At 40.1% G+C, this 23,646-nt stretch overlaps 1 protein-coding gene across 5 annotated transcripts in view; it reads right to left on the bottom strand.

The window, feature by feature from the left end:
- DCLK1 (doublecortin like kinase 1) overlaps positions 1-23,646 on the bottom strand; it is a 359,833-nt gene that overhangs the window by 99,802 nt on the left and 236,385 nt on the right. For all 5 annotated transcript variants that reach the window (XM_032150479.2, XM_032150476.2, XM_032150482.3 and 2 more), the window contains exon 5: positions 2,108-2,224. In XM_032150479.2, the coding sequence (XP_032006370.1) occupies positions 2,108-2,224 (117 nt within the window). The remainder of the gene's footprint in view (positions 1-2,107; positions 2,225-23,646) is intronic.

The following is a 23,646-nucleotide window of genomic DNA, read 5'->3' as shown; positions in this document are numbered from 1 at the left end:
TGTTTTTTAGTTAAGACTGAACATCCTCCGCAGAGCCCAATATTAACCTGTCAGCTGGACAAGCTCAGTTCTTCCAGGGGAGTTTTCCATGCAGCAATTCCAGGATCACTCTGTGTGTCATTTTGTGGAGGTCCTCCTCTCTATGTGTGGGTGGTATCTCTCTTGAAGAGAGAGACTTTCCCTGACATCCTGGGGTCAGGGATCATCTTCAGAAAGAAATTCTCTCTTCTCCCAGGTGACTGACTCTCTGAGGCCAGGCCATTGCAAGGAGGGAGAAAAGGAAGTTGGCATCTGGTACTCTCCTTTGTTCGTTGCTCTTTTGATCTACACATCAAGGTATCTAAAAGGTCTGCTCTTGGATTGCAAGGACACTGATGGACATTGCTACTTGGAGGCAAACAGGGAGGCAGAAAGGAAGTCATCTCTGTCATGCCAGTAAATGAAGATGAACAAGTCATATCTTTCCCTCCAGATTATCCAGAGTCAAATAATTTTCTGCATTTACTTCCCTTCTGTTTTCCATAACCCACCGCTTCTCAAAGTGTGCACTGGAATCAGCTGGAGGGCTTGGGAAAATCCAATTTGCTGGGCTCCAGCTCCAGAGTTTTTGATTCAGTCGTTCTGGAGAGGGGGCTCAGGGCTCTGTAGTTCTAACAAATGCTCAGGTGAAGGTGATGCTGCTAGATTGAGAACCACTGCCCTCACCTACTGTTTCTCAAAATGTGGACCATGGACTACCCGATCCTAATCACCTGGAGTACTTGCTGAAACACAGGTTTAGGTCCTTAGTCAGAATCTCAGGGTGTGGGGGGTCAGGATGACAAACTTTGCCAAGTTCCCAAGTGACTCTCATGAGCTCTAAGCTTTGAGTCTACTGTCTCATCCTTTAGCAATGCCTCATTTTAGGGCTCCATCCTATCTACATGAGCTGTGTCATACTAAGGGAGGAGTTCTCAGCTCACCTTTAAACGACAGAGAAAAACAAGATGCATCTCAACTGCCAGCTATGCTCTGAAACGTATTTCCTGCTACTGGCTATGATGCAGGCCATGCTGTGGGAAGGAGGCATTGGCAGCCCATCGATGCCACCCTAGGCTGAGAGTCAGAGAGGAAGGTGGTCTTTGGAGATCTGTCTAGAGAATAGCAGTAATTGGTAAAACTCCAAGGGGAAGGAGACTCTTAGAGAGTCAAGGAGAGCTGGGTGGTCTAGCTGGCCCATGACCTATAATGATCCACCCTATTGAGAGTTCCTTCTTAGGCAGCCTCAGCCGACAGCTCTTTTCACACTCCCCCTAGCCCGTGCTGTTGAGTAAAAGAAGGCCTCCAAGTAGGCCCCAGAGGTCTCTATTCTTATTTATAAGAGCTTCTTGTCTTCATGAAATCAGGTAACAATCACTTTGACATTTGCATCATTTAATAATTCCCAATCAACAATTTGTGTCATTTAATAAATAATTCCCTTTAATAACGATACAGACCCTTCACCTGAGACAACCAAAGAAGACACTTTCTAACTGACTTCATGTCAGTTTTAAGACCAAAAAGGAGAAAGTAGGGTTGAGGTGCTCCTCTTGTGCATACACAGCCTCTCCAACACCAGCACTAGAACCCACTGAGAGGCAGGCTCAGGCCAAGGTCACTGCAGCAATCCCTGCTCCACCCTCAGTCTCACTACCTTTAGCTCCAGAGCCATGAAAGAAAACTGAGGCCAGAGCCAAAAGTGTGTTTAATAAAGGTTCAGCGAATACAAATGGGAAACTCTTCATAGGCCAGTCTCAGGTAGAATAAATGCTTTAACAGAGACTTCCAGAATCTGAAAGATTAACTTCAGTGGTAGAAATGATACAAGATGGTAACGTTCTTCTATTTGTGGGAAAATCTGGGTTTCCTGAGTCTTCGCTAAGTACATTTTTTGAAGCTCAGTGCTTTTTCTTGCAGCCAATATGCTAGACTCCAGCAAATCTGTTCAACCGCTCTAACATGTTCTAAAATTATAAACCGGAACCTACACTTGCTTAAAAACCTCACACTCTAGGCTTCACACACCCTCTGCTCATCCTGTGTCAGGAACAAGGCAATTTCTTCAAAATCTCCTCTGCTGCTTTACCTGAGCTGGTGGAGGCAGGGGACTTGCTACGCCTGGACGGTCCTGGGCTCTTGGTGGTGCTCCTGCGGGATGATGAAGCTATTTTGGTGTAAGAAGTGGACTTCACCACTCGACATTCTGGGGAAAGAAAAAAAACCACACATCGTTATGGGGTAATGGCACACACACACCAACTCAAAATGCACAATAAACCTGGAAGTAGAAATATACCACCATCCTCAGTCACATCTACTTCCCACCAGCTGGGTTCTTGTCTATGACAATGAAACCAAGAAAACAAAGAGGAAGGACAGGGTGGGCTTCTTAGACATGGAAGTAAATAATACTTCAATCCCCCTAGGTTACATTCCTTACAATAATATTTTGGCTAGATTGGGAGTGATACAGGCTAATAAAGAGGTGTTTTGTTGGGTTTCTCTCTACTCACTCCTTGAGTTCTCTTTATATGTGGGTCTCTTGGGATAAACTGTTGTTGCTTCCAAGGAAAATGTTAGAAGAAAGGTCAACCTCATAAACCAAGAAATGCGGTGGTGGAAGATTCCGCCCACCACAATAGGACCAAGTTTATTGTCATGGGTCCTCACGGAGATAGTCGTGGGTCTTTATGATATGTGGGAGATGACAGCATTTGCTTGGAAGAGGTAAAACTGGCGAAGAGGTGGTATTTCCCTGCAACGAGGGCATCCTGCCAGCCTGTGCCACCACATGAAGCTGCCACAGAGTTTATACTGTGTCTGTGAAATGGTTTGTGGCTTGAGGATAAGAAACAACTTCACTTTCATTAGATTTAAATTCTCAGTGTTCATGTCCATTACATTCAATGCTGAACATCTTAAATGGCAGAGAGCTTTCTATTTCTCTCTTAGTGAGCTCCCTTGACCAATTATGATGCTGTGCAAACCCACATATCTTGTTCTCAAGAAACCGCTTACCTTGTAAGGATAACCAAGTTCACTGTAGTGAAAAAAATAAACATTTTTTTTTTTTTTGAGACAAGTTTGTCTGTCCCACAATCTCGGCTCACTGCAAGCTCCGCCTCCCGGGTTCACGCCATTCTCCTGCCTCAGCCTTTCCGAGTAGCTGGGACTACAGGAGCCCGCCACCACGCCCAGCTAATTTTTTTGTATTTTTAGTAGAGACGGGGTTTCACCGTGGTCTTGATCTCCTGACCTCATGATCCACCCACCTCGGCCTCCCAAAGTGTATAAAGCATATTTTAAAACACGCCCAAAAACCCATGATCAAATGATGCTTTATTTTTGGAGGGGGGTATACAAACTTCTAGAAGTTTTATCTATGCATTGATATATTTCAGCATTAGGATTTGTTCATACCTGTTGATCTGTTACCAACCCTTTTCACAATACAGTATCTTGTGAGCATTTTCGCTCTGTTATTTAATGGCTGTTGAGCATCTGACTGCATGGAATACCATAATTTACTTAACCGAATTCCGACTATTGAATATCTAACTTGCTTTCAGTATTTCACTGTTATAAATAATTACTCAGTGACACCATTGTAAATGAGTGCACAGTTATCCTATCATTCCCTTAGGACAGATTTAGTCCCTGGCACTTGACATTTAGTTTCTAGTAGCCAGAAACCAAGGGCACACTGTGGGTGCTCAAAAATATTTACCGACCCTTTTCTTTTTAAAAAATTATAAATTAAAAATTAAAAAAAATAGCAATAGCTATTTGTTCTTTCCCCTTCAATATCACTAACATTTTTAATAGTGTAAGGACCTTACCACAGCTTTTCTAAGCTTATATAAACACATATATACATAGCCAGGTTTTTGTTTGCTTTTTATAAAAATGGCAAGATAGCGACATATTTTATACATTTTCCATACTTATATATTATAATCATCTTTCTTGGTCAATCCATAACAATCAAAACTGTTTTTCTAAACCCTACATCATATTTTGTAATATGTTTATATCACAATTTATTCAATCATTCCCCTATTGATAGAAAGTCAGGTCACTCCTTATATTCTAATTTCTTCTTTATATTTTCAAACTTAAATAAAAAATTTTAGAGACAAGCCTGGCCAACATGGTGAAACCCCACCTCTACTAAAAATACAAAAATTAGCTGGGTATGGTGGTGGGTGCCAGTAATCCCAGCTACTCGGGAGGCTGAGGCAGGAGAATCGCTTGAACATGGGAGGCGGAGGCTGCAGTGAGCCAAGATCCCAAAAACATAAATAAATAAAAATAAAAAAATTTAAAGTTAAAAAATCTGCTGAACAAAGTGGATTTGGTGAGTTGAAAGAGAACTTTTTAAAAGCTCTGAATGATGCCCTCCAGAAAGTCCAACAAATTGTACTTTTTTTTTTTTTCCTCAAGACAGAGTCTCGCTCTTGTTGCCCAGGCTGGAGTGCAGTGGCGTGATCTCAGCTCACTGCAACCTCCACCTCCCGAGTTCAAGAGATTCTCCTACCTCAGCCTCCCAAGTAGCTGGGACTACATGGCGCCCACCATCATGCCCGGCAAATTTTTGTATTTTTAGTAGAGGCGGGGTTTCACCATGTTGGCCAGGCTGGTCTCAAACTCCTGACCTCAAATGATCCACCCACCTCAGCCTCCCAAAGTGCTGGGATTACAGGTGTGAGCCACCATGCCCGGCCTCAAATTGTACTTTTACAGACAATGAGTGGTCATTTGCTGGGTCCTTCACTGAGGTTAGGTATTACATTTTCAAAAAATTTTTGCCAATTTCTAAACAAATATTGGATTTCCTTTCTTGAAATCTGAATTGGTTTGATTGCCAGTAAAGTTGTACATTTTTCCCACATGCATATTAGCCATTTGGATTTCTTCTTTTGCAATTACTTATTTATGTCCTACTTTCTCTTATTGGTTTGTAAGAGTGCATTCTATATGAAAATTTAACACTTAGTCTATCATGTTATAAATATTTATCATTGTAGGTAGTTGTTGAAATATGTTAGCTTTTCAAATGTGGTGAACCTTTTTAGTATAGTAGTTTTAAATTAAACTACTTTAACTATTCCATTATATATTTTAAATCCCATTTTATGCTTTAGTAACAAAGAACTCATAATCATTCCAGATCTCATTCTGATGCCTGACTTCAAAATTTTTCTTCCCTATCATGCAATTTCTAATTTTCTAAATTCAAAACATGTTTCTCTCTCTTACATATTCTGAATTGCTTTATATAAACATCGTTTCCTATTTTTTTCTAACATCTAAACCAACAAAATAGTTTAAATTGTTTAGTAAGAAAAGATGTGAGTTTATATGAAATACAGATGTTATAAGACTAGAAACAGGAGATAAGTCATGGAGGATAGTGTCTCCTAGAGAGTCTCACGAATTGAAATGGGGAAAAAGAAGAGGGAATATTAAAAAAGAAGAGGAAGCAAATTCTGCCTTGTGATATTTCTTCTTCCTCCACTTGTTTTCATAGCCCAAAGCAAAGAGAAATGAATCAAGGCCTTACAGAGCCTGCCCGGTCTTCCCCAGCAGTTAATTGGGCCACTGTCACTGTTCTGGCCTGCCCAGTGACCCTGCAAGATATTTCTGTTTTTTAAAAAAAAGAAAAAAATCTATACATACAGGAATATTGACAAAAATTAAAAGACAGGAGTAACCAAGAAACAACATTAACAACGTCAGAAAATACAATAGGAAAACCAGGACCGTTCCCATGGGACAATAATGCCTGAGGTGTCCGTGGAGATTTTGATTCGCAAAGCAGAGCTTTGGAACATGCCAAGAAGATCTCGAATTAGCTCATGGCTCTGACCATGCAACTGACAACACATCCTGGAGTTTGTCTTAGCTTTGGCCTCGGCCTAGCCTTTTGGAAGTACACCAGCAACCAAACTGGAATGCCACAATGTCGCTGGCCCATTGGCATGCTTCCACATACATTTTTATCATGTGGCCACTACGTGCCAGGCGTCGAGAGCTGCAGGCATGATGGAGAACAATACAAAGTTTTGGAACTCAAAACCTTTACCATCTGGTAGTGGTGCATAGAGTCTTTTCACCAGTGAGGCCTCTTTTTGCTAATTTTTATTTCATGGACCTCACGTTTGAAAAATGTTGGTTTATGCAACACATTGTTATTAAGTAATATTCAATTTTCTCATTTTAAATCAAAATCAAGATGATCATGAGGGCAGATGACCAGAACTTTTTGTCCCAGGTTATGAACATTCAGAGGTCACATAAATTTAAAACAATAATTTTAAAAGCTCAGCATCTAGTTAGCAAGAATGAATAGTTAAGACAGAAAGCTACCAGATGGTACACATTATTAATAATATCCATCTGTGATCCACAATGTGAATTAAAAAGTTGGTTTTAGGGTCCATGGCGTGCTGTTTGGCACAGGTGCCAGAGTTGCTAGCTGTGGCTATAACTACCAACCAGCAATCCAGGTCACCATAATAGAACCAACCTTACCACACTCAGTTGACATTTTTCCAAGTACCAAAAAGAAACTTGGTATTTCTGTGAGGCAGCTCTTCTTATCAGAAGAAATGTAGGTATTTCATTAAGTTTTTGAAATATTGGAAAAACTTGTGGTCTCTTATCATGCTTCCAAAGCTTCCCTTGCTTCTCCTGAACTGAGTTCTCACCATATTATTAATCAGTCAGAATTATTCATTTATTAGTCTGTCTCCCCACTCCTATTCTCCATTGGATACTAACTAGTTCCTGGCATATTAAAAAGCATGAAGTAGCTGCTCGATAAATATCGGCCCAAATTGCTGCTGATCCTGTTACTACTTGTGTGAACTCTTGGTATTCACTGAACTAACCCAAACTCTCATTGTACACCCAAGAAAACTGAGTCTCCGAGAGATGAAATGACTTGCATCAGAACCCAACTGTCTTGGGTTGGTGGCTTCCTCACTACCCCCAGTATCTGATGCTGTGGCCTAAGCAAGCTGTTCCATGGTGAGGAAAGCCTGGGAAATGTCTATCGGTGTCCATGGTCAGGGGCAGACAAATGGGTGATGGTGCATCAGGGGAAGAACTGCAAACAACTGTTCTCATATCAACATTAAATAAGAAATTCAAGGTACAAAAGCTACCTGTCTGTCAAATGTTTATTATATCAGAAAAAAAGAGAAACAAACTGTCTTTCAGAAATGGAGTTATAATGAAGTAATAGCTTGGAGGATCATGGAGTCTGAAAGATAATTACAAATATTTCAACTCTTGCCTTTAGGATAAGAGTAATACTTCATGAGTCATATTGCGGATTAGAATAATTCCAAAGGCTTGGGTTGAATAACAAAAACAGAAACAACAACAAGAGATTTATAGTAACTGCGTTTTCTAAAATGGATCAACATAAATCCAGTTGAAGAATATTGCAGTGCCAAGCCGTAAATTATAAAAGAAACAAACAAAAAAAAACTCCAACCATCTTTCCAAATAAAGTTTAGATTTTCCATGTTTTAATTAATTTAAATAGGAATTGTATTTTATAATGGTGAAAATGCAGTGAGGAACAAATGCTGCATGGCTTTAGAGAGAATGCCAAAATCTACATCAGCTGATAACCACAATTTTGAAACATTGTGAATAATATAACCTAAATGGCCAGTAATGTAGAAAACCTTTTTGTTCACACAAAGGACATTTTCATAGCCTCAGGCAAGGAAGAAAGCAGTGCCTTCCATGCCCCCTCTCACATGGGGGCATTTGCCTTTGGCGGCCATCACTTCTTTACTCTGATGTTTCTTGGCACCCCTATATTTCATGGACCAATTCTCTAAGAGGACTGTATTTCCTTTGGTGGTGGAGAAACTGCATGACCCAGACACTCCTTAAGAAAGATGACACCGAAGGACTGCAGGTAAGCCACTTGAAGGAAGCTAACAGATGGTAATTTCTCTTGCTCCTAAAGATTGCAGCCTACCCAAAGGACAGGAAATCAGACCAAACTCATGAACTGGTTCTCTGATGACTGAACCTCCCATAGCATGCAAGCAAGTAAGCAACAGTGAATTAAATCTCTGCTCTATTTAGTCCCTACATTCATTTGAGGTGAAAAGTATCATTCCCCACACGATCTATACTAATGTTAGCTTTACAAATGTTTCGGGGATTTATAGAAGTTAAATGTTTCTTACCTTCACCCAGGACATGAACTCATGAAATGGGCATTCTTTGATGGACAGATTTAGAGAGACAGCCCAGATGGTGATGTATAAGGAGGAGGTGGAACACATTCTTTGGCCACATTCCCGGTGGCAGGAGAACCTCCACTTAGAGAGATCCTCCCCCCACTCAGAAACAGTTGGTAGGTAGGCTGAAGTGTTATAGAAGGTGCTGAAGAATAGAAACGGTTGCAGAATTCCACCAAAGGCATCAGTGGCTCACCTGAGCTCACATAATGTTCATGCATTCAAAGGGGCCTACTTATACCTTCTGGAGAATCTTGAACAAGGCATAGGTGAAGTCCCTTGAGTGTCTAGACAGCCTTGGTGACATGCTGCATGTTGGCTAGGGAATACTCTTTAAACAAGAAATGGTTTAACTTTTCTAGTCTCTTTTTTGAAACCAACCAGCATAAACGCACTCTTAGGCAGAGGCCTCTTAATATATCTCAACTCTAAATTCAGTTTTCTGAATTGTTCAGGAAATGGACAAGTTCATCTAGAAGAATCCATCATGAGCAGTAGATGCTTTGTGTTTTCTACCTTACCCTGATTACAAAGGCAAGCTTCCTCTAAATTTGGCAAAGGTACAAGGCCTGTAAATGGAATAATATTCCTCTCTGTTGCTATATGCAAAAGAGAGTGAGGAAGCACATTCAGTTCCAGAGGCTTTTTATAAAAATGGCACAAAGTCAATGACAAAAAGAACTTGCAATTCTGATTCTCCAATTCTCCAATAAGTTGCCCCTACATGTTCACTTGCCTCCCCTTGGGAGGCGCCCTCCTAGAATATCAAGGCTGTCAATGGTTAATGAGTCAACTCTCTCCTTAACTCAGGAATATTCTCTCCTCCTGTCTCCACTCCAACCAAGTGGTGGTCCAGCTTCCTTCTGAGCACCCCCAGTGCCTGGGAGATTCACCACCTCCTGCCTCATGGTTTTGAATCTCAGTCTCCATCCTCAGTCTCCGGCTTGTCTGCCTGGTTGAGCTGAACAAAGCCATCCTGGTATAATGGACAACTAAAATTTACTTTCTATAGAAATGTTATGATTTTCATACTTCGCAGCAGCATTACAGGAAAATCCACATGTAGGCTTCTTGAGGAAAGGATGGGCCTGCATCTAGTAAGAACTGAGGCCCATCTGGTTTCTTCTACTCAACCTGTTTTCTGAGTGAACCCTGACACCATGGTAAGACTCCCATCCTACTGCCTGTGGGGTTTGAAATAACTGCTGCTTCCCCAAGCTCCACACGCAGCACGTCTGGAATAAAAGCAATCAAGATCGAAACACTCTAAAATACAGCTTTTAAAAAAAAGGCATTGCAGTGGTGGAGAAATGGGGATGGTTAATGGGTACAAAAAATAATTAGAAAAAATGAATAAGATCTAGTATTTGATAGCACAACAGGGTGACTACAATGAAGAATAATTTAATTATATAATTAAAAATAACTAAAAGAGTATAATTGGAATAAATGTTTGAGGTGATGGATACACCCCATTTACCCTGATGTGATTATTATGCATTGTATGCCTGCATCAAAATATCTCATGTACTCCATAAATACATACACTTACTATGTAACCATAAAAATTACATTTTCTTTTTTTGAGATGGAGTCTTGCTCTGTCGCCCAGGCCAGAGTGCGGTGGCACAATCTTGGCTCACTGCAATCTCTGCCTCCCAGGTTCAGGTGATTCTCCTGCCTCAGCCTCCTGAGCAGCTGGGATTACAGGCACACACTGCCATGCCCAGCTAATTTTTGTATTATTAGTAGAGATGGGGTTTCACCACGTTGGCCAGGCTGGGCTCAAACTCCTGACCTTAGGTGATCTGCCCACCTTGGCCTCCCAGAGTGCTGGGATTACAAGCATGAGCCACCACACCTGGCCAAAAATTAAAAAATATATAAAACACAAAAGTGAAAAAGAAGGCATGGGACAGACTGAATTGGAGACAAAGGCATCAGCTGGAGTAACTTAGCTGGAGAGTAAAGTCCCAGAAACTGAGATTTTAAAAGTATTTTCTAAAAATACAGGGACGTATGTTGAAACCAGCACTTCCACTGGTCCACCACAACTTCCAGAACACCCAGCTCAGTGCTCCAGATGGCGCCCACGTGTTCCTCCACCTGCATGGGGCTCTAGAGGCACTGCTGGGAGCTGAAACCTTATGTAACATCTGCAGAAGGCTTTATGGCACTGGGATTTTCTGTATTAACATCTCAAGAGTCACAGCTCAGATCTACTGTTCTGATAGTATGAATGATTCTCCTTTCCAAACACTTTCCTTTTCCCAAACAGTCACATAAAAGTTCATCTTTTCCTACGTAACAGTGCAGAGGTCTGCAGGTGTCCTGAGGGATAGGTAGTTTAGCTCCGGGAGATTGCTTGGTAACCCAAGTTCCTACTATCTTATCTCTGTCAAACCTGAGTGTTCTCATCCACAAGGGTCCCAGTTGGTTTATGTTGCCTTGTCTGAGTTTCAACCCTGGGGGAAAGCAGAAAAAGAGGAAGGTTTGCAGACACTAGGCATGAAAAGCTGATCTGTTTCTTGTTCTACCAGAACTTAATTTCCTGAAATGAATACTGATCTTTCCTTTTTCCCACATGTCATTTGCACTTTTTTGTGCCAGTTGCTAGTGGTGTCCTTGGCCTCACCCACTAGATGCCAGTGCCACTAGATGCCAGTAGCTCTTCCCTAGTTATGTGACCAAAAACAGACCAAAAACATCCCCACACATTCCCAAATGTCCCCTGAGGGCATATTACCGCGGTAGCGAACCACTGCCAATGTCTTCATTAGGCAATGTTTCCCAGAGGGACCCTCAATTAACTCTTACATTCTTCCTCCACGGTGTTAATGAAACCATCACCAAGCACCTGCCTGAATCTCTAAACAATGCATTCGTATACTCTTTCTGCAGGTCTGGCAGGCATAAACTGAGTTTTGGGCTTTACACTGCAGTGTAGGTGATGCAATTGACAATGCTGAAGGTCTTCCAATAGTCTGTTAAAATTGGATTAGTACCCATTGCTTAACCATCCTGAGAACATGGGAACATGGGGTCTTTGTTTCTTAGCTGAGAGTTTGGAGGATAAAGAATGTCATGGGGCAGAGGTTAGAGAAAGAGACTTCCACACTGCTGTGTGCGAACCCGACTGCTGCAGAAGGGCCACAGGCATGGCCCGTGATCAGGCTGCCCTCTAGGTAAGTTTCTTTCCCTTCCAGGTACCACTTGACCTCTACAACGACCCTTTGGAAACAACTCCAAAATGGTGTTCCTCACTATTTTGGATTGAATGCAAGTACAATGCAAGAGATTATGTTTTTCTTACCTATTGAGATGTGGGGATTTTCAACCTTAGTCATTAAGCCTGGCAGTATTGCCTCAAAAACACAAACATGTACCCCTTTTGCTGATTTGCAGTTGGGGTCTTATCTTTCTGAATCCTAAATGCAAGTGTAGTTGGTACCTTTGCTTTCCCCATAAGAACCCAGCCTCATTGGCATTAAAACGTGTCCCAGAAGGCATCCGTTTTTTCTCTGCCATGGGTTCCCAGCTGGGCTTTGCTCAGGGTCTGCTGCCTTTTCATTGGCCAATGAAGCTTCACCAAATCTTGACCTTTTTGAAAGTAAAGCAGTTATTAAAATTGAGAAGCCCCACTTTGGCTGGCTCTGAGCTTCTTCTCATAAAAAAAAAACCCATGTGTCTTCAGTTAGAGGTTTGAATAAATCAAAGATGCCAAGGGCCTTTTCTCCCACATGACATATGTTCCACATTGTTCAGCCCAAATACAATGCCCTCTTAGTCTTCACTGACGTCTGACCACCTTGAGAGACTGAATATACAGATGAACAATGGCCAGACCATATAACAAAACAGAACTCTGACTCACGACCTGCAGCAACATGCCGGGGAAAAACCCCCTTTCTATGACAGCCTACCAGAAGGAAGCTACACTCTAAGTCAGACTTGCAGAAAAATCAATAACAAATTACAATGGTCTAGCTCTAGTAACATTCCGGGAAGCCAAACAATAACGCTTGTAACAATTGACCTTAAATTGCCAGGACTTAATAAGTGACAGCGTCCCTAATTTTTGTTTCCACTTCCAACTCAGCACCAACTAGAAAGGGTCAAATGTGCGCCTCTAACCAATCCCATAGAGTGCCCCACTTCTGGTTAGCCTGCCTACATCTTCCCCACACCAACTGCTTCCACCAGGGTGCAGGGAAAGCCTTCCCTTTTTTTCTTCTCTAAAGCACTCCTACTCCTCTGCCTGCCTTCGAGTCCCTGCCAAAATGCAGATGATGGTGGCTGACTCCTTGCTATAGCAAGCTCTGAATAAATAGCCTTAGTTTGTTCTCATTTGGTTGGTCTTCACTGATTTGCACAGCACACGTGGCTCTCCCTTAGCTGACTGCAGCACTTGGCACTATGGCTCGGTACATTTCTCTTTCTGTTACTCATATGTCCAATTCCCTGTGGCCACATTTACTCCTTGTGACACCTTGGAGAGTGGCACCCTGTCTCCCTGCCAGTCTGTCCTCTGGCACTTGGATAGACACCATTTCTTGAGCTGACCATAAAACAAAGCAGCTAACTTCGGTTGAGGGGCATGTCGTGTGAAATAGGCCCACCTTTATCTTCTAGAATCATGATAACAGTTCACAAGGGAAGGAAGGTTGACTGCGGAAACAGCAGGTGAACATCTCCAATCTCACGCTAACGCTGGGCCTATACTCGTTGGATGGACTCATGTGCATAATGGTGCACATCTGAATTTCGATTTCTCTTTATCTTTTTTCCAAAGTGTATGCTTTAGTTGCTGTAACAAATTACAACAAACTTCATGGCTTAAAATGACCAAAATATATTTGCTCACAATTCTAGAGGCCAGAAGTCTGAAATCAAGGTGTTGGCAGGTCTGGAGTATCTCCAAAAGCTCTAGAATGGAATCCGTTCCTTGTCTCACAGTTTCTGGTGACTCCAGGCATTGCTTAGCTTGTGGCCACATTACTCAAATCTCTGCCTCCATCTTTACATGGACTTCTCTGTGTGTCTGTGTTATTTCCTTGACCTCTTTCTTAGGTGGACATTTGTGATAGGATTTTGGTTCCCACCAGAATAACTCAAGATAATCCCCTCATCTCAAGACCCTTAACTTAATTAAACCGGCAAAGACCTTTTTCCAAATAAGGTCACATTTACACATTGAAACCTTTCAGTGACTACTATTTAGGCTGCTACAATATGTATGACATCACTTTGATACCAGCCTCTCTTGAGCATTTTTGTCAGGAGATCTATTGTTGCTCCACTGCTTAGAACCCTTCTAGGACTCTTTGTTGCTCTTCGAGAATACCCTTAGAGTAGCCTGTAAAGCCCCTCCCTACTTCAGCTTTCTCTCTCCCTTTTCTTTGGGTGCATTATTTTAGTTTCTTAACTGCACTAAGTAACCTCCTGCCTCTGGGCATTGGAATATTTATTTCCCTGCAAAAGGAACAATTCCCCAATACTGCCACCTTGCCTGGTTAACGTTCTGTTCATACCTCCACACTCAACTTAAATTCATACATTTTGCAAATATTTACTGAGTCTCTGCTGTTTTAGGTGCCAGGATACTGTAGTGTATCAGTTGACAGGGTATCTGCTTTTGTGGAATCTATACTCCAGCGGAGGCAATGAGCCTTAAACAAACAAAAACAAGAACAAGAGCTGAGTTTATAAGAACTTTGCCAAGAATTAAAAGGGTGATGTGACAGTGAGTGGCTGAGTGAGTGGTTTCTCTATATTGGTGGTCAGAGAAGGTCTCTTGGTGTGGAGGACGTTGAAGCTGAGCTCTGAACACAGGAAGAAGTCAGCCGTGGACACATTGAAGGAAACAGACGAAAGCAGGCACCAGATTAAGTCAAGACTGAAAGAACAAAGTGAGGGGCTTGGGTTTTACTCTAAGCAAGATGAGAAGTTAGGAGGGGTTTAAGCAAGGGCAGTTGTTGTAGTTTAGATATTTGACCTCCAAACTTCATGTTGAAGTCTGATCCCCCATGTGGGAGGCGGGGCCTAATGGGAGGTTACTGGGTCATGGGAATGGATCCCTTGAGAATGTCTTGGTGCCATCCATGAGGTAATGAGTGTATTCTAGCTCTGTTAGTTCCAGCAAGAGTTCGCCCAACATCTAGTTGTTAAAAAGAGCCTGGCACCTTCCCTTCTCCCTTGCCTCCTGTCTCCTTGTGATCTCTGCACATACCAGCTCCCCTTCCCCTTCCACCATGAATGGAAGTAGCTTGAGGCCCTCAGCACATGCAAATGCTGGTGCCATGCTTCTTGTGTAGCCTGCAGAACTGTGATCCAAGTAAACTTTTTCTATATAAATTACCCAGCCTCAAGTATTCTTTTATAGCAACACAAATGGACTAAGACAGCAGTGGTGTGGTCTGATTTGTGAGTCTAAAAGAGAATTCTGGCTGGTGTGTAGAGGAAAAATTGCAAAGTGGTTATTCTGGGTGAGAAAGGATGGTGGCATGGCCTAGGATGGAGGTGATGAAAATGGATAGAAAACAATGACTTGGATATGATGAGGAGATAGAGTTCACAAAGCTTGAGGATGGATTGCATAGGGGCAGGTAGACACGCAATCCCAGCTTATATGCTCCTTGTGCATGTACTGACGAGTGAGTCCTGCTAACAGCCTTGCACAGTGCAGTGGCTTCATGTGCCAAAGTGCAGGAGAGACCAAGAGTCTAGAAAGGCCTACAGTCTTCCTCTAGGATAAAGGACAGACTTTCCAGCTCTTTAAAAATGCAGATTCCCTGCCCTTCCCTGAACCTACTATATTAGACTCATTGGAGGTAGAACCTGGGGCACATAAAAAAATGAAAAACCCATGAGATCCCAATGGTGTGGATCCACAGACCAGACAGCTCTTGCCATTCTCCTGTGGATTGATAAGAAAATTACCAAGGGAAATCCAGAGGTTCGGGGTTTGATGTAATTGTGCAATGTGCCACTTGGGAAAAAAAAGGACTAAACTAAAAGCATGAGGAGATAAATTAGCTAGACAAACTGGTCTTGAAAAAAAAATAGCAAATATCTGTCCTCCTTCAGATTTTATCCCAACTCAAATTTGCAAAAACAACAAACTATTATCCTGAGATCCAGTTGAAAGCAGACTTTGAAAGTGGAACAAGAGTTCATATATATTGTCAGCTCATGACCACCTGGCTTTAATTAGCTACAAGATGGGGAGGATCTGAAAGCTAGATAAGAAACAAGAAATAGATAAATTATTCAAGAATGGAGAGCTAGAAAATGAATAAGAATTCCTCCAAGAGAAAAGAAAAGGGAACAAAAGGAACTAACAACAATAAAAAGAGCATAACAATGTGAACTGAAATAAAGTTTGATCACTGTCTCCTTGGGTAAGGCTCCTTTAAGCCTGACTTTATCCCAGTCATGCAGAAAAGCAAAGATAAGCATGCATCTTTGGTTTGGTGGTCTAATACTCAACCTACTCTAGCACATGCTCCAGTGGGTTGGGGTCAAGAGGTCTGGAGGGGGCTCCCTGAGAAAGTGGAAATGGTTGGAGTTTCTGGGGACCACACAGAGATGATAGTCAAGAACTCCAGGTGTGTCATTCACAAAAAGTAAGGGTACTGTTTTGGATGATGATTCGTCATAGTTTAGATTACAATAGGGTGAATTCTTATTCCATTAAAACAAATTCACAGCCTCTGTGCTGCCCAATACCTTGGGTCACTTTGGCTAGGGACATTCTCTAGCACCTTGCAAGGTGAGCCTGCCTTGTTCAGATCATCACCAGATCAGCGAAAGCAGGACCAGGCTCTTGGTAGAAGGAGGGGCTCCCATGTAAAGGAAGCTTCCAGAAAGGCACATACCCTCGTCCAGGTGTTCTGTGAAGTGGGCATCAAACTTGATTGGGAACAGAGATTGTCCACCAGGAATGAGGTATCTGTGTTTGGCTAGAAGTCAGCCAAGGCTTTTCCTGAGAAAGACCTCCAACTTGAATCCACTTTGGGTAAATGAGGTAAGACAAGACTTGGGAAGATTATTCTCCAACCAAAATCATCTCAGAGGCTGCACTGTAATCTCAGGGACAATAAAAATAAAATTCTCCCTTCAGACTATACTAGAACAAAAATAAATAAATAAATAAAAATTCAAGTGGGAAACCAAGAACAAAAACTCTAACTGTAAGGCCAGGAACGAAACATTCAGATTGTTGTGTAAAGAAAGTAATCAGAATGTCATAATAAATGACAGACTGAAGCTCTGTGCTTATTTTAAAGGGATCAAGTGATACTGAAGAAGAGTGATGTAAACATACTCCTGAGCAAAGTCTCACTGGGATAGAATTTAATCAAGAAGTTTTACTTTCAAGAAATAAGCACAATCGCAGAGGCCAGGAAACTCGGCCGTTTCGGGGAATTGATGGGTAGCACAGATGTGTGTTTGGCAGAACACACACAAAAATCAGGCATGAAATTAGGCATACCCTAAAACCTTCAAATTCGTATTTTTATATATAACTCAGGTTGCTGATTTGTCATCTAAAAATGAAAATGATCAGGGCCTTACCATGCAAAAGTAATGATAAAATAATGATTGTGTGGTCTGAAGAATAAAACTTCGGGAATACTTTTGATTGCTTTTCAATAATAAATAATTACTACAGTGATGGTGATGTTCTTACCTAAAATAATAGTACTGCCTAGAGGAGAGATGTAAAACTGTAGTAGCAGAAGTTCTCTTAGACAGCAGGGAAAGCTGCAAGATAAAGGCTGAATAGGTTCTTTTTGTTTCTTTGTTTTTGAGACAGTCTCGCTCTGTTGCCCAGGCTGGAGTGCAGTGGCACGATCTCGGCTCACTGCAACCTCTGCCTCCTGGGTTCAAGCGATTCTCCTGCCTCAGCCTCCTGAGTAGCTGGGACTACAGGTGCATGCCACCATGCCTGGCTAATTTTTTGTATTTTTAGTAGAGACGGGGTTTCACCGTTTTAGCCAGAATGGTCTCGATCTCCTGACCTCGTGATCTGCCCACCTCAGCCTCCCAAAGTGCTGGGATTACAAGAGTGAGACACCGCACCTGGCGAATAAGTTCTTAAGAAAACTTTCATTTCTTTCCAAGGGGCTACTTAAAAATACGGCAGCCAATCGTGTTTCTGGGCAATGGTTTAGATATTGCTCTAAATATTGGCAGGCTTTAGAATTAATGACTTCTTGGGAGATTGCAGAAATATCTACCCTAAAGAAGCAAAGGATGTTAGATGTTGCACAAGCAGTGCCACTTTTCTAAAAGCGTTTGGAAGAGTGCGACGTGTGAGATCCACTGGAGAAATTCAATTAAGTGCTGCATATAAATTAGTTTCTGGTGACTCAGTTATGCCTATGGGTTTCTAGGCTGCTCTTTGAAGAAAGCAGCATGAGAGAACTCAGGAAACAGGGATAAAATAAATTCTTTCCTTTTTATCATAACTCGGTACATGAACCAGACAACGCCCACATGTTAGGACAGCTTTTGTGGAGTCTGTCAGTAGTTTTCCCGACATTTTCACTGCTCCAGAGAAAACAGAAAGTTAGGTTATTTCATTTAAAGATTAAGTAGGATAAAACATTCAGAAAACCCGGAGACAAAATCTCACAGGTTCAATATGAGTAAAAGGTAAATTTCTAGAAACTACACTTGCTAGGAGCTTCAGTAGATTCTAAGCTTCCCCATGGCCACTCCTCTTTCAGTCATTCTCTACTCTGCTGAGAAAGCAATTGTGTTTTTAGCTGAATTCCAACTGCCCTAAACATTAGCTCGCAATCCAACTGGAAAGACAAAATAGTTCTGTGTTGCTTATATTTTTGGCAAAATGAGACTTTGTCTTCATAGATAAATCCAGCTACCTACAGTTGTTAGTCACGTAAGTGATATACTTGCTAATGATGCTACATGTTAGTAAATTGCTTGGGGAAATTACAGGTGATCTAAGTGCCACAGGTGACCTGTTTGAGTGGGCAGGGAGGTGAGGTTAGAACACCTGAAAATGGCTGAATCAAGTAGAAATGGACATTCTTGGTGAACATCTCAGTGTTAGGCTGGACTTGCATATTTAAGCAGCTCTAGTGGGTCTTTAAGTACAAGGTGGAATCCCTTAAAGCCGTTCACAACCAGCCAACATATCTGCCATCATATAAGTGACCTGCTGTCCTGTTCTCTGGATTTCTGGCTGCATGATCTGGTTGCTCACAATTCCCAAGGGAGGCTGCACTTGCTTCTCAGCCCTCTCCTGTCACCTGCCTTAGAGGAAGTTGCTTTCAAGGAAGAGACTGGGTGGGAAAGACTGATGAGGAAACGGGAATTTGGGAAATTCTGGTTTGAAGAGAAGAGCCATTCATATCATTTTAAAAACAAAACTTCCAGTTTCCTATTCTGTGAAAAACCAAAGGCAAACAATTATCTAAGAACTGATCTTGTGAGCATAATTTAATCACCTATGTCATGTAGCTAGATTATTTTCTTAAGGACAGAGTTATACCAATAAAAATAGAAGCTTTCAAGCCAGACACTGTGGCACATGCCTGTAGTCTCAGCTACTCAGGAGACTGAGGTGGGAGGATCTCTTGAGCCCAGGAATTCAAGCTTGGACAGCATAGTAAGATCTTGTCTCAAAAAAAAAAAAAAAAAAAGAAACCTTCAGAGGAAGCATGTTCACACATACATATGCAATGACAATTTACGAATGAAAAAGTTCTCCTGGAGTCCCACAATTTCTAAACAATTTCTTCTTTTTATATTCTTTCACATTCATCCAATGTAAGGCAGACATTTTTTAAGAGTGAGTTAATTATCAAGGATAATTCTATGTGCCCTACTCTGAAAACTTCAGATTTCCTTTTCCCCACTTTTGCCAAAAAGTCTAGTATTTATTATCCTGTTTCTCATGTTCCCTAATTACTTGACTTTCCTTTTAATGAGAAGTATCCTTCCCGCCAACTGTCTAATAAAATCCTTGGTTGTATTGTTTAATTTTAAAGCACCCTCTTCATGAACCATTTATCTATTTTCCCTCCTATTCCAAATGACAGACATTAAATTACATCTCTGGGTACATGTGATTAATCTTCAATTCCAAAGTGAAGAAAAGAAGAAAAGGTTAGAAACATCTAAAGCCTCTTTTCTTTTTTATTAGGAGAAAGCAGACTTTGGGTTGAAAACTTGATTTATTTCCTTTAAACCTATTTGAAGATCACCTTTACAACAAGGGGTCAAATGTGGCTTGAAATGAATTCCCCATGCAGTACTTATGTAAGTCCCTGGGTTATAGCATTTCAAGGCTAATAAATATTGTAGTCATACAAAGGCAGCCATCTAATATGACAGCATATAGGCTTTTGGAGGGATTGTGGTCTTTCAATGAAAAGGATCTGGTTAGAAGGGAGACATTATAGTTGACTTGTGGCCAAGACGCCTGAAATCAGATGATACTCTATTTGCATTTGGCCCTCAGCCATCAAACAAATCAGTCATTACTGCAATTCACAAGGCAGTTATCGTTGGCTAAGTAATTCACAAAATTATTTCAGTAGATAACTTGCTATTGGTGGCTAAACTTATCATCTTCAAATATTTACCCCATTAATTGCAGTGGTATGTAAATTGCAAGGTAAACTTGTATTTCTATGACAAATTTGGCCCTTTCATTTCCAAAACAAAGAGTAAAGTGTCAAGCCCTGTTCAAAGACACGCAATCTCACGTGGTAGAATTTTTTTCCTTTCCAAAAATATTAGCAGAGATGTATTTAGATAATTTTTAAAATATATGCTTTTGCGTTTAAAAAAGACAGATAATCTTGTTCTCTTCATTCTCCCTGGAATATTCTGTACCTGATAAAAATTACAGAAACCTAAAACGTCGTTTAGCTAAGAGAGAAGCTATTGAACACCATGGTCTCTTAGCAACAGCAGGATTCTCCTGAGGTCTGCTGGGCATCACTGAGAACATCATGTTCACACACAGAAAATATCAACCCCTCATGCATAATTGCCCTCTTTTTCTTTAAAAATAATCTATCAGAAAGGGTTTGTAATGGATTTATTATTTTTGTAAATATGTTATATGCCATTATAAAAATTCAAAATGTGCAAAAATATTAAAAGAAGGAAGCAATAAATCACCCTAAATTAGGAGTTAGGGGCTCTGCCATGCTGTGTCACATAACAGTCTTCTGTGTCTTTCCTGGACAACCACTTTTTAAAGTGTAGGACCCAGACTTGTTCCTCTTTCTTTGTTTGGAGTCAACTAATGATTTCTTAATTGTTTTTTCGTTTTTGTGTTAATTCCTTAAATGACCATTTGTTAGCTTTGTTAGAAATGCAGAAGACATTCTGTAATTCTGATTCATTCCATCATCGTTTTTTTCCCCCCTTAAGATTTGGTGATATATCTTATTTTTAAAGAAGGAACTTAGCTTTTGGGTCTCTGTCACCGCCCAAATCTCATTTATGACATTTATTTTGACAAACCTCTCCTGTTACCTTGATTACTGCTTTCTCCCAAATATTTTCCTTCCAATTTATTTACGTAAGGGAAATGAAGAGAAAATGCACTAACAGACTATCATAGCCATGCAATTAACAGTGATATATTTACTTGAAATGTATTGTAAAAGAATATTTAGTGATGTGGAATGCTTATGAGTGAAAAAATGTAGATTATAAAACAGAGTATAGTGTGCACATTGTATGCAAAGAAACATTTTTAAAGAATATCTGAACAGATTTTAACAGTGTTTGTTTCCCTTAGATCAAGGTATTGCTTTTACATTTTTTGCATTTCCAATTTTCTATAATATATGTGTTGCTTTTTAAATGTAAAAATGTTCTTGCATTTTAAAACATTTAAATATTTTAGAATTAATTTAAATAATATATAAGAGGATAAAGAAAAAACTCTCTCTCCCCCACTTCCTCTCACTCTTAGTTCAATATGCTATAGGTAACAATTTCTTGGCTGGTCTGTCATAAAAGGTCAGAGCATATATAAGCATTATAAAAATATGCATACCAGTATGTATATGTGTGTATGTGTTTTCCAGTATAAAAATGGGATACAAAACATAATATTGATACTTTGATTTTATTTTCCCACTTAATCCATATTTGACAATTTACAATATTGGCCTGTTTAGGTTGGCCTAATTCTTATTAATGACAGCACAGTATTCCATTAAATGGATATATAGTAATTTACTTAGCCAGATCTCTACTGATGGTTTTTACTTTTTTCCTCTAGATTTTTGTGATTACAAATAAACTGCAATAAACCTTATAAAATACTTTGGTATATTTGTGCACAAAATTTCTAGAGACAGAGTTGCTGGATCAATGATGGCAGACTGATGTGTTTTTAAAATTTCGACAGATTGATGTTGCTTGGCACTATTCTGTCTCATCAACTTGGTATGAGACTGAGTTTCTCCATGCTTTGACAACACTTTCCTTACCTGTTTGAGAAAAAAGTGGGATTTCCCTGTTGTATTAGTTTACTTTTCTTTATTACTTAGTAAATTGAAAACTTTTTTCTATATTTTAATAAGCCATTTGGACTTTCTCTCTTGTAAATTGCCTGTTAATATCCCTCTGCTTTTTTTTCTGGGTTTTTTTCACCTTTATTGATTAGCAAATATATTATGAAATGTAGTCTTTTGTAGGACACGTTTTGTACAAACAGCATTTTCCCTTTGTCTCCTAATTTTAATTTTTATAGTGTTTTGTCATATAGAATTAATTGTTTTATATTCTGATTGGCAAATCTTTTCTTTTATATGCTCTGGGTATTAATTATTATAAGGAGACTATCCAATATGATATTTAAACAAAAGGTCACAAAGTATTTTCAATGAATGTTCTCATTAGGTAGAGGGCATTATGGGTCCTGAAAATGACCAATAAGGCAGATGACTTAGGTAGACTGTATAGTGAACTCTAGTCTCAAGGAATGGAATAAAATGTTGAATTTTATAATTTTTTAAAAAGAACAGTTGACAGAGAGCCAAGCTGGATAATCCATAATTTTTAAAACACTTCCAACCTTTCAAATTACTATTTCCTTGTAAGTTATAACAAGTCATAGATGTTTTATCCCAATTATAACACTACTTTTGTAAAACAAAATGACTATATGGTAAATCTAGGTTTATAAATATAGGATGTTTCTTTTTCCGTTTGGATAAAAATGAATTATAGGACTGCTAATGGGTATGGAGTTTATTTCTGGGGTGATGAAAATGTTCTAAAATTGATTGTGGTGACGACTGCACAATTCTGCGAAATGTACTAAAAACCATCGAATCGTACACTTTAAGTGGGTGAATTGTATGGTATGTGAATCATATCTCAATAGAGCTGCTATAAAAAATAAATTGTGGTGTGTTTTGAGTAGAGTGATGTGCAAAGTAAAGTGCTGTGCTTTGTCACCACACTGTCATAGCATCGTCTGCACCAGCTAGGAAACGGCTTCATTAGGGAACTCTAGAAACATTCGGTTTTCAGTGGATTCATCTTCTGAGGCCCCCTTCCCTCTTTGTTTATTCTCAGCTATCCTCTTTCCCTTCTCAAATTCTTTCACTCTCTTCTTTAGGGTAGAGATCAGGGCAGATGGAGGGGGGTTTTTCCAACCTTCCCTTCTATGTTTTTGTCATTCTTCTGATTCCTGGGATTATATAATTTTACCGCAATGCAGATGCCATATAACATAACATGCTACAGTGTGGATTTTAGCATATGGTAAATAGTCTTTAATGATTCAAGGCATTTATCTTGGTGGGTACCAGCTGAGTCATATCATAGGGCACTTTTATGCTCTTGTGTGTCCTCACCTTGCTGAGGGGAATGTGACACACCATGTTATGCAATCACTATTTCTTAGAGAACCTGTTTCACCCTCTCTCCTTGAACACCTGCAATGATTATTCCTTGGTAGACTTTGTTTGCTTCATACATTTTAATTATTTAAGAGCTTTCACTAAAATACAACACAAAGAATAAAAATATAGGCATTATTGCATTATTCCCAATAGCTTTTGATGACTGTTACCTTAATCACTAAATTATTAACCCCCAGTGTATGAGTCAAAGTCAAGGTAAGTCGCTTTTCTCTTTCCACAAATCTGAAATGAGTCACTGATGAGCAAAAGTCTGTAATTTAATTTAGTGGAATCATCTTTAACACACATAACTCAGGAAACACGGTCAATGTTTTCTATCCAATTTACTAATACATTTGTGAGGTGTTTCTCTACTTTAGACTTAGGAAAATGTGAATTAGATGTTAGTTTCCAGTAGACAGTGATCAGATAATTAAACAAAA

This window comes from Hylobates moloch, unplaced genomic scaffold (assembly GCF_009828535.3).
Source record: "Hylobates moloch isolate HMO894 unplaced genomic scaffold, HMol_V3 SCAFFOLD_4, whole genome shotgun sequence".
Classification (NCBI taxonomy): Eukaryota; Metazoa; Chordata; class Mammalia; order Primates; family Hylobatidae; genus Hylobates; species Hylobates moloch.
Note: the sequence above shows the minus strand (reverse complement) of the source record. Positions and strands in the feature narration are given on the sequence as shown.